This window comes from Anguilla rostrata, chromosome 17, assembly GCF_018555375.3.
Source record: "Anguilla rostrata isolate EN2019 chromosome 17, ASM1855537v3, whole genome shotgun sequence".
NCBI lineage: Eukaryota > Metazoa > Chordata > Actinopteri > Anguilliformes > Anguillidae > Anguilla > Anguilla rostrata.
The window spans coordinates 12,660,520-12,676,136 of record NC_057949.1 but is presented as its reverse complement, the minus strand read 5'-3'; the positions used below and the strand labels follow the sequence as shown (position 1 = coordinate 12,676,136).

The 15,617-nt window shown below is 41.5% G+C and overlaps 1 protein-coding gene across 2 annotated transcripts in view; it reads right to left on the bottom strand.

Moving 5' to 3' along the window:
* Positions 1–1,056: 1,056 nt before the first annotated feature.
* card11 (caspase recruitment domain family, member 11) overlaps positions 1,057–15,617 on the bottom strand; it is a 39,321-nt gene continuing 24,760 nt past the window's right edge. For both annotated transcript variants that reach the window (XM_064315268.1, XM_064315269.1), the window contains 15 exons: positions 15,171–15,222; positions 14,942–15,066; positions 14,020–14,129; positions 13,592–13,632; positions 11,765–11,897; positions 9,888–10,089; positions 9,250–9,376; positions 8,661–8,901; positions 7,500–7,584; positions 6,686–6,787; positions 5,682–5,799; positions 5,113–5,292; positions 4,657–4,781; positions 3,205–3,320; positions 1,057–2,396 (listed from right to left, as the gene is read on the bottom strand). In XM_064315268.1, the coding sequence (XP_064171338.1) occupies positions 2,177–2,396; positions 3,205–3,320; positions 4,657–4,781; positions 5,113–5,292; positions 5,682–5,799; positions 6,686–6,787; positions 7,500–7,584; positions 8,661–8,901; positions 9,250–9,376; positions 9,888–10,089; positions 11,765–11,897; positions 13,592–13,632; positions 14,020–14,129; positions 14,942–15,066; positions 15,171–15,222 (1,977 nt within the window). In that variant the 3' untranslated portion in view covers positions 1,057–2,176. The remainder of the gene's footprint in view (positions 2,397–3,204; positions 3,321–4,656; positions 4,782–5,112; positions 5,293–5,681; positions 5,800–6,685; positions 6,788–7,499; positions 7,585–8,660; positions 8,902–9,249; positions 9,377–9,887; positions 10,090–11,764; positions 11,898–13,591; positions 13,633–14,019; positions 14,130–14,941; positions 15,067–15,170; positions 15,223–15,617) is intronic.

Sequence of the window (15,617 nt, the reverse complement as noted above, 5' to 3'; positions counted from 1 at the left end):
ATCGGTTTCAGAGATTTTTTAAAACAAGTTATTCAGATGAACAAGCAAAGTTACCTACTGACACCCCTACTGTTGTTTTCCCCCTGACCAGGACTTAGGGAAAATACCGTCTGCAACAATTACCACTCTGGGCTGTTCTCCAAAAAATAAAATCAGTTTGCTTTATGCTTGTCATTATAGGGGATTTTAGTTGGTTGGCGGCATATTTGAGGGACAAGAGAACTTTGTAGGTGGTAAATAGTAGCAAGAAGGTTTTTGTAAAAATTTCAGTAAGCACCTTAAATACATATTTTCTTGAAATTCAGTCAGCGAAACAAATAGCTATGTACATACATACATACATACATATAAAGTGGAATGTATACTCAAAGTAAATGTCATGTACACTGTTTTCATTTAAATTATTTGTGTACCTAACCAAACACTTCTCTTGAATATTGTCAGAGGGCCATGTTCCATTTAAAAAAACTTCCGTTGTCAATGGTTGCCTAACACCAAGCAGGGATGTGTGCATTATTGAACCAATACAGCAGCTCTCCACACAGTGTATATCACTGCAGCTTTGGTGCGCCACTGCATACCTTTGTACACTTCCCTGTCCATCAAATGGCAGACTGTAGTTATATTTCACTCATTCACCTGCAGGTGCACAACAAAGAGTCCAGTGGCAGCTTGCATCTTTTTGCTATAACATAAAATGAACTGTACCATTTCAATAAGTGTCAATTATTCTGCATTGACAGCTTTGTTTAGAATTTCTTTCTTCAGCTGTCTGATCAGTAGGGAATGTATGGCACACATTTTTCCTTGTAGAAAAGTCACGTGCTTTATCATTTTCTTATATTCCCTTTGACTTAATTTTCAGTTTAATTAATTTATTTACTTTATTTATTCCATTATTCATTCATTTATTAATTCATATTTATTATCAAGGCACTTTTCTGTGTTCTTTTAAAGAATAGCGACTGACCATCGCAGCACGTATGACATAACTGATAAAAAAAATAAGAGAGTTAATAATAGAATTATAATAGAGTTAATAAAAACACTGAGGACTTTGCATTGCAAAATATTGCATTTAATAAGTTTACTGTACAGTGCTTTCTTGCTCTTACACATATTACTTATCATGAAATATGGTACAGTGTACTGGTGCTATGCCTACAAACCTATTTGCTTTAGAGTTACTTCCATACATATTGTAGCTCCTTGAAGTTCATATGAATGGGCTGAACTAATCCTGTAATCTCAGCTGTGAGGTTTTGCTGAGGGAAGGGAATGAAGGCTCAGAAAAAATAACAGATTTCACACTTGGGGAATTCCAAGCAGGGCAGTTTGAAGGTGGCACACATGCACATAAAACGTATGAAAATGGGTCATTTACATTGGCACATGCAATAAATTGATCCTTCAGCATTCATTTATATCCTTCCCTATGTAATGCTAATCACACTGGCGCACATTTGAGAATCATAGACCAGGTTGCAAGATTCAGACCTAGTAATACACACAGTATGTTTTCTCATAACGTGATATTGTGCGTTATTCATACCTAAGCTGTACAAAAAAATAAATAACAGCAAATAAATAAAACCTTGGGATATGAGGAAAAATAAATCTGATTAATGCATCATTAACTCACAGGCGATCGATAAAGGTGATCGTCATTCACTTGGGAATCAGGCTGTGTTTTTATGCAAATAAGAGGGAATATTTAGTCTTTCTTTTCAGGTATATTTTGCTGTACATATCAGCCTACATTTCGACCAGATGCATGAAAACAGTGGTAACATTTTACAGTACGAGTTACTGGTTATGAAATGTGGTGTGTAGGTAGATTTGTGTTTTATGGGCATGCCCTGAAGGCAAGACTGTAATGGGCTAACACACATTTTTAAGACTGTCCTTTTGAGGCCATTGCTCTAATGACACCCTGTTACTCTGCATTCTGCAGATTCCACTCTCATTCTACACAGCCTCTTGTTTATCCACACTGTTCACTGCAGAGAAAAAAACATCGTAACCAGTGGCATGATGATGTAATTTCCTGTTCACACCGTGAGCTTCGTGCTGGTTTCCGCTTATACCAGAAACGGTGACAGTGAGCTTCTGAGAACTGCCTGAGAACTAGAAAAATGCCATTTAATGTTCTGGAGGTCAGTACTGTGCTTTTCGGTTAGTGCAACGTCTCCTCAAGTAGCCCCTCCTCAACCCACACAATCTTCTTCTGCTCCTCGAGGATTTTGTCCTTGATGACCCTCTGAAGGTCCTCTACCCCGCTCCACGAGTCCGGTTCCACTGTGGTGTACAGGCAAGGAAGGGTCTCCAGCTCCTTCTCCTTCAAACGGCACATCTTAAGGAAGTCCTCCTCTGAGTCCACTTTCAGCGGCAACCTCCTGCAGAAAAAAGGAAGTAAAATCTGATAAAATACAGAGCGGTAACTGCTGTTTATTTATGAGCCAAACAAAGACAAAAAAAAATAAAAATTGGTTATAATCAAGCCACAAAAATGTGTTTCCTTTTCTCAAAATGTACATGACTAAGCAATGTTTCAAAACTATTACTATTATTAATATTAATAGCTTAAAATTCCTTTTTAAAAAGATGGATTCTTCGTAAGTATGCAGTATAATACTGAAAAACAGCCTTTAGAAGTGGCATGCATTTTTTTTCTTTGTTTTACCGCATCTGTATTTCATGATGCACTCATAACGACAGTCATGTTTCTCTTTGCAATCATCATTAAGAATGTGTACTAGTGGCGCTTCTATATAGAAATACCCAGCATGCATTTTACCAATGCGAATGCCTTAATTTTGTCTGATGTGTCTGAGTGTAATGTGTGGGAAGCCCCTTCTCTGCTCATGCGATTTATGATCTCCGAAACAACTATCCTGTAAATATTTCCACCTGCAGTCTCTTTCCATAGCTTTGACCTTTGATTGCTGTGACTGAACGCTATCTCCACACACTACTCAAACCGCTCACGTCAGACACTGTTTGTGTTTCAGTTTACTGAAACCTCGAGTAGCGTTTCACGTGCAGTATGTTTCATATCTGCAAAAGGCAAAAACAAAACCACGCTGAAAAAGAAAAAAATTAAGTGATTTTAATTGAGAGACAACTGGAGAAAGGAAGGGGTCCTTTAAAAAGCGTTGTCACGCTTTCTTGCATTAAATGGTGTAGTCTGGATGCTTTACGTACTTTAATTTTCTGATGTTCTTTTCACATATTTTGATGAAGAGGACGATCGGATAGATTTCCTTCCGGAGTAGATCTTTGACGCAGTTCAGGTCAGCTTCCAGCAGGCAGTGTTTATTCTGTGGGGCGATAAATAATCCACGATTAGTGAAGAAGTGAACTGAAAGTGTTTCCAATTCACGCTGTGCAAGAGCGGCACACATGTCGTCCTCTGCTCATCCAAAAATGGCAAATGGTATCGCGACTTGTGAATAACAGCTTGTCACGCGGTTACAATCTTGCTCGCATTAATTACAGTCCTGCGAGCCTTCCAAGTGTCTCCTGGCCCTGATCTGACACCAGAAAGCACCAAGACACCACGCAGCATGAGCTGAAATGCTAACGATGTTAGCACCAAGACACCACGCAGCATGAGCTGAAATGCTGACGATGTTAGCAAACCCGCTTGGTCGTAGAGGTTTAAGAAGCCGATGTCATTAGTTTATTATTCTCCACTATTTTTCATAAAACTTCCACTTCTTATATGGACGCAATCAGACTTTTGCGGACACGAGTTGGATAAAGTCTCTTCATCTTTGGCATAGCCGGCAGACTTGCAGGCGCCTCAATGTCAATCTCAATTCTGCTCGACTGAAGCGACCTGTTCCCTTGGCGACACTACCGCCAATAATGCATTGCTCTAATGGGCTGCCGCCCGCAGTTGGCACTGGCATGTTCCAAATTCGATACCACACCGTGGGGTCAATCCATTAGCTAGAACAGTGCCTAAACAGGATGAGCCACCCAGCAGCCCCTTACGATATTTTTAATACTGTTGATAAATAAATCATGCAGTATCTGTGAATAAGAGATGGTGTGCTTTGCCACAAACAATAAGGCGGGGGAGGGGGCACAGAGTACAAGCCTAACTGAAGCACAGCACTTAGGAGATAATGATGGTATTATTGTGGATTGTCTGTGGTTCCACAGGAACAGAAGGGCCAAAATAACATGCAGTATGGGCATTGGAGAAGGGCAGAGTATCTCTTCTGGGACTTATTCTGAGGAAGTGTTCTGGCCTGGAAAAAACATAATTAGGCTAAACAGCCGAACCAAAGCAGTGGTGCTGCGTGGTTTGGCTCTGTGTGTGCGTGTGTGTGCGCGCGTGTGTGTGTATGCGTGTGTTCTTCCTCCATTTTCTCCTCATTATCATGATTGTAGGGAGGTTTACAGAAGTGTGCCCCTTATCAGACTCCCAAAGGGAGACGGACTGTGTTTACAGTGCTGACAGGGAGTCAGCAGGGTGTGATAAATAGACGGTGCTCAGCTGCAAAACATCCTACTAGATCAGCATTATGTAAACCCTAGATTCTCCATAATACTGTCTAATCATGTTTGGTATTTTTGGAAAGCTGATGTCGAATGGAACAAGTTGGTGTCTTCACAACAAAGGTTAACCCGGTGTGGTATGTTCACCTTTTCAGCCACAGCTTCAATATTTTCGGGAGTGATGTACTCGTAGGTATTGGCGTGCTTCTCTTTGGAGTAGATTATCAGCTCCATCTTCTTTTTCTGAAGAAACTCCTCCTTTGTCAGAATGTCTTCACACAAACAGGTTTTTTGCAGCCATTGGGATAAATTTAAAAAGTAAGTATATGCAGTTCAAGGCCACAACAAGTTAAATGTACTGAGTGCTCTTACCTTTCAGTCATTTTAGTCACTTCCAGGATAACGCAATATTGGAAATTTTACACTCATATTTCTGTTCTGCAAGGCAGCATACCCGCAATGCAGAGATGCCAAGAATGTTTTCTTTTGTGTTCAATGTTTAAAACAAGACAGTGGCCTACATTTCACAAAAGAGGCTATTGTCAGCCATGTTACCCACACTGGATACAGACAGGCCTGTTTTCTCCTCTTTCCCGGTCGTACCTGGCTTGCACATGGTGAACTCCATCGCTCCTCCGAGGTTAAGGAACTTCTGCACGATGGTTTTGGCCAGAATGTTGGGGGCAAACAGGACAGGCCTCTTGCGCTTACAGTGGTGAGGGGTGACGAGGCTGTACGGGATCAGGCTCAGGCTGCTGTTGAGGTCACTGACCGAGTCCGTGTCTGAAATGTCCAACAAGCAGATGGCATTTCAACCTCAGGACGATGTGCTGAAGTGCAACTTCACAACTTCTGAAGCGGTGAAAAAGAAAACGCTGTCTGTATCAACAAAGTTATGCTGAAGCTTTGCTCTGCAGAACTACATGCATGATAGAAGAGGTGTGCTTTTATAGTAATAATAATAATAACAATAATAAGATGATCAAGAACACAATTTATTTGATGCTTTTCTTGCAAGCACTTAACAGATATTTTAAAACAAAGAAATGATAAGTAACAAAAAATATGTGTGAGAGAGCAAAAGATGAAAACCAGCTAATGTACTGACAATAAAGCATGTTTACACAAAATCAGTGCCGGACGAGAGACAAGATGGCTGTGAATACTCTTACCCTCCGGCTTCAGGGAATCAGACCTGGGTTTTGTGAGACTGGAATTCCCCCCGTTCACAATCCGAACTCTCTCATTGCTGTTCATCCTCTTGTACTTGTTTTCAGTTCTGCTTACAAACTGTAACAAGGTAGAGGTGGCTTGCATTCATTTAGTCAAGATATAAAGTGACAGCGTATTTTAAAATGAAGGTGAGATTGTTTGGGTAGACATGCAGTACAAAACATGCACCAAGTCAATAGCATATACGTGACTGATTTATAAATCATTGGTCCAACCAAGCTCTTTCCCCGGGTTTCTGAGGGCAGTCACTAAGGCTGTGACCAAAATCACAGACTGTGTATTTCATACTATATATGTATCATTCAGCATACTTGAGTATGTGAGAAAAAAGTATGGCATACTACACTGTCATAGAAACACGCCATTTTCAGCACTTTGCGCTTAGATGACGGCAGCTAGATTATGTGACTTTGTGTAAGGAAAACAGAAAAAGATTTAAAACATAAATATAACCATTGGTTTTATCCTCTTTCTGCTAAGCATAGTGAAAGGTAATAGATTTCAATTGGTCAACTTTTGCAGTTTTAGCTTGAACCGCCCTGGCCATAATTATTGTTATAGTTCACTTTGTTGCTTGGGCTCGTGAACTATAACAGTACATTGAGGAATACTTATGCCAGTGTAGTGTCCAGTGTTTGCATATCATGGCCTTTCACCAGATGTAATATAACATCTGGGTATTTTTTGCATGCTATTTGATTATGGTTTTGGACATACTAAAAATGTTCACATACTATTTTGGGGTACTAAATACTAGTATGCTAGTATGATTTCGGACGCAGAATGATACTTCCATATCTGCAGTGTGAAAACCAGTGTGGATGCACACCTGCAGTGTGGATGCATACCTGCAGTGTGGATGCATACCTGCGGTGTGGATGCATACCTGCGGTGTGGATGCATACCTGCGGTGTGGATGCACACCTGCAGTGTGGATGCATACCTGCAGTATCTGACAGATGAAGACGGTTGCCCGGGACAGCCGAGGACTTGATTTGGAGTCGGGATGGGGTGTGGCCTCCTCAGGCTGTAAGGTGTTATGTCCCTGCTCAGGACATACAGGATTTAAAATGAAAAGGGAGCGCGGACAGACAAACAGCTAGAATATGGAACTTCAGGAATAAACTCATGGACTCTGGCACGTAAAGCGAAACCACTCTGTGATGGATGCTTTATTTAATTAACAGCCCAACACACGAGCCGTGCAGCACTTGCTGCACCACTCTCTCTCCCTAGAAACTACATTTTCATCTCTTTATATGCTAGTCTCTTTACCAATCACAATGTAGTGTTTACCAGCGACCATACTAACGGCTTACCATTTTAAAATGTAACCAATCCTAACATGGGGTCAGTTCACCACATAAGGTATTCTAGGAAAAAATATGAACTGCCAACTATCTCTTTAAATCATATCAGTATTTGACTTCCTCCAGAAGTACATTTTCAGCTCCAAAGACATATGACACTGATCAAGTATTATGTAATGAGCACTTAAAGAGTCGCTGGGTGAAGTTCTGTTTGGAAATGAAAGTGTAAAGTGGAAAGTGTTTGTTTGAATGTGTTAACCTATGTTTACAAGCCATTTATTTGGTGTGTGCAGGGTTAGGCCAACTGGATACTCCCCTCAAGGGCAGAATCTTTTGGAAATCTTAAACCTAGTTATTTTAAGCTTGAGCCAGACCGAATCCATTGATAACTGGCCTTTAGGCTTTGAGAACACACACCCAGGTGCTCTTTAGCCGAGAAGCTCTCACCCTGAGGGTGTGAATATTGTCTGCTTCCTCCCTGCTCCCCCTGCACATCAGCTTCTGGATCTTCACCAGTAGGAGCTGCTGGGCCCTGAGGCAAAAGATGATTAAAAAAAGACTGTCCTCAGTCTGCGGGTTACATGACATTTTTGTCTCTTGCAACAAAAAAGAAAAGAAAAAGTATTTTCAATAAATTCACAAGGTTCCCTTTCCGGCACACGTCAGTTGGTGATTCAGTGTCAGCTGATGATTCATGCCTTCAAGATAATTCAGAAGTTCTCACAAACTCACGTTCGAAGATTCATTCTGAAACCTGCTAACAAACTTACGACTGCTCAAAAAAGAACTAATTTGATGCCTCATTTTGACACCTTTCCCATTTTGTTCCACACTATACTTCTGACAAACTCCATCCCATTTTGCATAAAAATAAAAAACTTCTCTTGGGGTAAAAAAAAGCCACACTATGGAAGTAAATGGAGGTTACAATGGGATCATTATGAAAGTGGTTCTTTTTGCTGTGTTTTTTTTTGGTGGTCCCTCCTAAGTTTATGCCAACAGTAAGAAGAACAACATGATGTTTGAATATCCAGTAAACTTTAAACATAATTTTTTATACCCTATCCAGATGATCATGAATGTTTTATCAGACCAAATCTACACCAAGCACCCTCTGTAGACCAGAGCAGTTCTCTACTGTTTGTCATTTTGACATTTGCGTTATAGCAATTAAAAGTTTACTTGGCCTCAATCTAGGCTACTTTAAGCATGCAAGCTAACAAAGACATAACCATAAAATCGCACTTGTTTTAACCAAAACAGTGACAATGCTTCCATGTCGTTGGGCTCGATTCTCGGTCTCAGGGCAATTGTTTTCACACTGGTTGGATTCAGGACAGCTTTCACTTGCAGTCGAGCCAAGATCATTCTGACCAAATGGACTCATCCCCTTTTTCCAGTTTCAGAACAAAGGGCAACTTTGCTTTCCCACTTGTCAAAATGAAACAAGACAGGGAAATAAACAAGCTCAGTTTCGGAACAAACTCTCCAAATGTGACCAGTCTGAAAGGTCCCTTAAGAGCACACTGGCCTGGATTCCACCAAATGTCTGGTGAACTATGCGTCAGTTAAAAGCCAGTGTGTACAGAATGTCCTCACGGGGCTCACCTGGAGAAGCTGGGGATGGTTCCCTTCTCGAGGTCCTTGTTGGTGAAGGCGTCGACCCGAGCGCACAGCCACTCGCACTTGCCCTGGTGCCTGGTGTCCAGCACGTGCACCACCTCGTCGCAGCGGATGCACAGCGAGCAGCTGTCCGACTGGCCCGACACGTTCAGGTTCAGGCGGATGTAGAAGGAGTCCCCCGACACCAGGATGCCCTCGTCCAAGTCCCTCCGCAGCCTCCGGTAACCTGACGGAGGTCGATCAGTTTCAGTGCCACGCCACGCGGCAGCTCAGACAATCTGCTGTGTCGGCTGCCAAGCGCTTAAACAACCTTGAAGCACAAGTTAATGCGACGGTTGTTCTGCATTGTGTATCTGACATTACAAATGAAGTTGCTCTGCGGTAAAATAAGGTGTATGTCTGAGGAGATGTTAAGATGGAAGCCCAGAGGGAGGACAGCACTAAACTCTAAATGTTTCAAAGAATCTCCTGTTGTAGTATCCGGTTTCTGAAATCAGTTCAATACCCAAAGGCCGGCAGAGGGACCGAAAGGCCTGAGGACGCGACTCCATTTTAAAGAGGTCTCTCAGCTCACCCTCGTCGTTGGATCGGAAGTGCAGCCGGATCTGCCCGGCGCACCGTCGCAGGTTCCAGTGGGCATCCTCCTGGGTGCTGGCGTCCAATGGGATACTCTGGCTCTCTCCCCGAATGCAGCCGTCCAGCTAGGTCACAAAGGGCCAAGAGCACGGAACCCTCTGTTAGAGATTATGCTGTCTCAGATTCTGTTATCCAACGCTCATGGGAATTTAACAGCCAAGAAGTAGCCTGGTGCCAACCTTAGCATTATTACATATGGGTGTAGAGCAAGGGCAGGAAATTCCCTTCCTGGAGGGCCGGTGTGTATGCATGTTTTCGTTTCCACCAATTACCCTAGCTAAATGAGCCGACTGGCTGCATACAACAACACTGGTTCACTCGTAGATTAGATCATAGTAACACGTTTCATACAGAGACACAAAAACAGTCTTTGTCTGTTGTTTATGCGCTTATCAAGACTCTCAGATGACGTAAAAGTTAGGGCTAACTGAGTAATTAAGGCCGGAAGTTGGCATGAAAACCAGAACCGGTGAGGCCCTCGTTGCCCACCTTTGGTGTAGAGTAATAGTCATGGAATCATAACATCTATTAAATTAGTTGCAGTCAGTCGGCACGCTCTATTTCTACGAATTTTACCTGCATGAGGTGATGTCCCTCTCTAATGCCAGCCTTCTCCGCACTGGAGCCAGGCTGGACAGACGAAGCGAAGATGCCGGTGACGTTGCCTCCGATCAGCGTGACCTCGGAGAGGAAGGAGTCCCCGGGAAGCAGGGCGCACTGCATGGGCGGCAGGGTGCTGCAGGGCCGCGTGAAGGAGGAGATGGAGGGCCGGAACGGTCTGAGGGCCCACACACACACACACATACACACATACACACACACACACACATACACACACACACGCACGCACACACACACACACGCACACACACACATACCCACACGCACACACACATATACACACACACACACGCGCACACACACGCACACATACACACACACACACGCGCACACACGCACCGACACACACACACACACATACCGACACACACACAAGCACACACACACATACACACACACACACGCACACACACACATACCCACACGCACACACACACACACACACCGACACACACACACACACATACCGACACACACACACCGACAAACACACACACACACATACGCACACACACACACACACACACATACCGACACACACACACCGACACAGACACACACACACACACATACCGACACACACACACACGCACACACACGCACACCGAGACGCACACACACCGACGCACACACACACACACACACACATACCGACACAGACACAAAAGGACGCAGGGAAAAAAAGAAAACCGCTCTGAACATTTTGCAAGATCATCAAACCATGCTGCAGCCTGTGATGCTATTTCCGTGCCAAGGACCGCTCCCATTACTGTGAGATTGGCTTCTATGATTGCTAAGTGAAAGACAGACAGAAATGCAGAGAAGCAGGAGATTAGTCTCACATGAGTCAGGATAAGAGACAAGGTATGGTTTTAGAAACTCACTTCTGTAAACTTTCACTTAAAAAAAAATAATAATAACTGCAGTTTTCGGTTTTATCAAATTAGTCAGTCACTCAATGGACTCATTTGTAAAAAAAATAATCAAAAAAAAAATCATTAACAATGAGTAGTTTTAATAAGGAGTGCAGAAGGATTTTATATGAAATAACTGTTTATGGACTAAAAAAATATCACATTAAAGGCAGCGTCTGGCCTTGGTATTCCCATAGATATTGCATTTCTAGTATCATGGATTGTGTTTTACGCCATGGTGTTTTGGAGAAACTATACAGATTTATTAATGCATAACCTGAGGAAAACAATGCATGGTTTTCATCACTTGCGTTTTGGCATTTAGCCTGTTGTACATTGAACAATACGCCTCCACAGTCCAACAATAACACACATTTTGAGGACGCCCAATTAAAAGTAATTTTTAAATGACCAAAGATATGCCCATTTGTTTAAGACAGCCCATTTCCATCTTGGAGTCATTAAAACGATATTTCCTTTCTTGTTCTACACTTAAAAAAACCATTCATTTTACATCTTGAAATGCCAAAATTCTGTTCTGTTCCTTTAGACACTAAAATTGGACCTTCCAGTGAAATTTAAAAGCTTGTTATACAGGCATTATTGACTATAATATTATACAATGAAATTACATACATTACTAAATATTCCAAGTTGATATACAAGGGGTGTTTCTATAAGTAATGAATCAGCCCTCTATTTCAAATCGGGAAAGTTTAATTGCTACTCTTGCACTATTATCCATATGCCATACACTCTGAACAAGACAGATTTATAAGGAAACACTGCTATTTTACAGGGCTGGCAGAGCAAAGCATTTATGGTCTGGCACACTCCTTGTACGCCCTCCTCAGTGGTTTTCCTCAAATAAGACAGCTGCCTAGACGAACTCGCTTCTGGCCAGTGTTTCATTCCTACCTTTCCAGTGAATACTTCCGGAAGATGTTTGTGACCTGTTCCCACTCGTACGTGTCCAAGCCCTCGGACTGGTGCGAGGAAGACGAGGAGTGCACAGAGGGTGGGCTGTGTGAGAACCTTTCGTTTTCTTCGTCTGGAACACAGGAGTTGCAGAAGAGTCAGTCTGCTTCGTTCCCTGTTCTGACATTAAGTCATTAAGCACAGTAACAGCTGAAGTGGTACACAGAAGTCCCAACAGTAAAGGAGGTACTGTAGGCCAATGAAATAGCAAGGCGTGTAATAAGAAAGCCTGCACACTTATAATGCTCCGGAAAATGTAAATGTAATACATGAAGTTCACCACATTGGGGATATTAGATTTCAGTGAGGACAACTCACATATTTAGATTAAATATTTTAACGAATAAGTATATGCATTTTTGGTTGAATGGATGTGCTTCAGGTACTACAGTGCACACACCAGAGTGCACTACTCCATCTAACAGGGAGCATGATACATCACTGCTACTAAACGCGAGGAATACCAGATACCCCTCCAGTACCTAGAAGCAGAGCCAGAGAACAGGTGGTAGCTGGGGTGGTGCAAGGTGAGCACATTTCTGTGCTTCAGCATGCAAATGCAAAGCAGCACAGGCAATAAGCAGCATTGGAGAGATCTCCATTGGCTGTGTGCGCATGTGATTGGATGGTATAAGAAAATGTGTAGAATGTGATTGGTTGATTATGAGGTTGTGATTGCTGAGGCTGACCACTGGCTGGCGCAGCAATAGTTTCCTAACAAAACGTGCTCTGTGCATTCAATGCACAGTGCTCATATGTGTTTGTAGGCTTTCTGTCAGTAACACAATATGATTGAGAAACATTCTCAGAGAAAACAAGTTGGTTTTGTCTGTAATAAGGTCACTAAATCTCTTTGAATTTTTGGAAAAAATTAGAGCTTACGAGCACAAAATTATTTTTCCGCAGACATTTATTATTACAAAGGCAACTTTGTATAAACCTCGTGCTTCAAGTGTACCACTCTTTTTAAAATTACAGTTGCTGAATATCCTTGACATGAACATTCTTCAAACCTGTACTTATGTCTCCAAGGTGACATATAAGAGAGTACTGATTTACCTCCTTTAATAATTATTTTGCTATCAATTCACAAATTCATTATTCAACCAGACAAGCCGAGAGTCTTCATGTACCAATGCATAAATCATCTAACGGTCAGTTTTCAGTCAAATATCATGGAGTTACTTTGCGGAACTATAATTTACATTTGCTAGATTTGTCTTAGTCTGTATATAAAAAGAGACTTAGGCCCCGTTGTCGAAAAGATTTGAAAAGGAATAAATCTGTTATTATTCTTGTTTGTTGTTTGGAGAAATTTGTTTTTTACGGCTTAGCTTTTAGCATTACTTGATACTGATATGGGAATTTGGTAGTGACTATGTTTATATCTATTTGGGCCTAGATAAGCCCAAACTGGGTTTCCTCCTCAGTCACGCATGCATTTCTCTTTATCCATTTTTTAAAATTAGTTTTTTAACTTAAAAAACAATTCAGAAAAATAAGTCACAGATGGACATATGTGGTGCACTAGCTTCATCTGAATGGAGGACCAAAAATTCCCTAATTTAAAATAAATAAATGACTCAATTAATGAATAAATAAGTAAACAAATGAATGAATACATTTAATGCAAGAAGACTTAATTCATTATGTTACTTTTGATAGATTGAGTTTGTTTATTTATGAATGGAGCTGCTTGTAAAGTCAATGGTGAACAATGCATTCTGGGCCGGGGATGTCAGGGCAGATGACGAACAGATACTCTACCTCCAAGTTCCATGTTGTCTCCACTGTCGCAATCACATGGACTGAAAGCACAGAAAAATCATTTGTGAATTAGTACCTGCAGAGCTTTCATTAATATGCATGGCACTCAACCCATTATAATGATAATACACACAGTATGTACTATTTAGGATAGCTAAAAACCTTGATGAAACTTTTTGGTCATTCATCAAAAAATGAAAAATGACTTTACCGACATTTCTCCAGCAAAAAGTTAATGATATGAATGGATATATGGGCACCTATTAGCTGGATATTTATCTTAAGTAAGCAGTGCTGTAAGCACAATGGTTTTATAACTATATAAAAATACAATCAATAGTACTAATAACAAGATAACCACAACATTGTAAATAAGGCAAATATCGCTCTGATACAACATGCAAATAAAGGGGAAAAGAAGGCACTACCTCCTGGGAAGGAAGCACTGCTCTCCCTCCTTATTCCTCCTGACGATGGAGTCGTTCCCCGGGGGCTCAGGGACTGTGGACATTATGCTGTCGTTGCGACACCTGAGATGCTGTCATGCAGCACAGAGGAGAGAACGTCCTACCGTCAAAGCGCAATCCAAAACACACAGCGCGACACGCATTACATTACATTGCATCCATTTATACAGCTGGATATATACTGAAGCAATGCAGGTTAAGTACCTTGCACAAGGTTACAGCGGCAGTGTCCTACCCAGGAATCAAACCCGTGGCCTTTAGGTTACAAGGCTAGTTCCTTACGCATTATACTATACTGCCGTTCCAGTATAGAACATGCCTCAGTCTTCACCTCCCAACAGTCTTTTTCCTTGTGCAGGAGTGTGAGTGTGTGTTCTTTTTTTGTTTCTGGAGGGGTGGGATTCTGCATGTGTGAGTGGGTATTAAAACATTCAAAACCTGGTATTTATTACCTAAACATACCACAGAACTCATGGCATGGGGAAATAAACATTGGGGAAATCAGCTAGCCGTGTAACTAAGCTTAAATGAATAATTTAACTGTATCTGAGACACAAACAGAAACTTGGGAGACACGGCCTCTACTAGTTTCGGTTATACAGTTTTGTGTTCTATCCAGGTACCTTCATTCAAGGCCATGTACAATCATGCATTTGACAGTGGGGAAAGTCTGAGTGAGTCTGTACAAGTTTGATTTTCTTGGACTTTTTTTCCTTCAAAGGAGAAAGCAGAACAATATTGTGAAAGGGCTTTATTCATTTCTAATTCTGATTATAATTCAATTTAACCTCCTTTATTACCAAACGCATTCTAAATCCTTGAAACACGTTCGTAGTTCCTACTGAACAAATTGAAACTAACAAGATGAAATGGGAAAACTCACAAGTTTGTTGAGGATATCGATTGAGCTGCACGGAGACCCAGGCGTGCTAGAGCAGTTTGTGTTTACAGGGCTGGCGACTAAAGGTTTGCAGTCCAGAAAGTCCCCATTGGTCTGCAGTGCAGGTACTTTAGTCCACAGGTGGAAAAAAGCAAAACATTTAATCAGAGATTGAGGCTGTCTCACTGAAAGCGAGAAATGCGATCTACAGCAAATGTCAAATGTGCGTTACCTGGAAATTCAGGAGATTTGGGAGCTGTGATTGGCGACTTTGCTCGAGGAAGCTGAAAAAAAGAGACAAAAACTGTCTTCAGCAAATTACGCTTACTTCAATCTTCTGAGGAAAAAGAAAAGAATGATGGAGGTCATGTAATGTGCTTCTATTAACTTTTACCAATCTAGAGTGGCTTAAATTCGAACAGCCAGGGACAGTGGTTGGTTAGACAAGCCAAACATTTATAATCAGTCAGAAGGCCATTGACCTTGTGTTTGGTGCATCCACATTAGAGGTTCTCAAGACCAGTGAGATGTGCGTGTAAGAAGTTGAAGTATAAGATATTTGTTTGACACTAGTGAATTAAAAATATATTCTGTAATATTTGAGAGCTGATATGTAATAATAAGTATGTTTGTGATTGCATTGTGAAAGGTTTCCATATCTTCTCTGATTTCAATCATT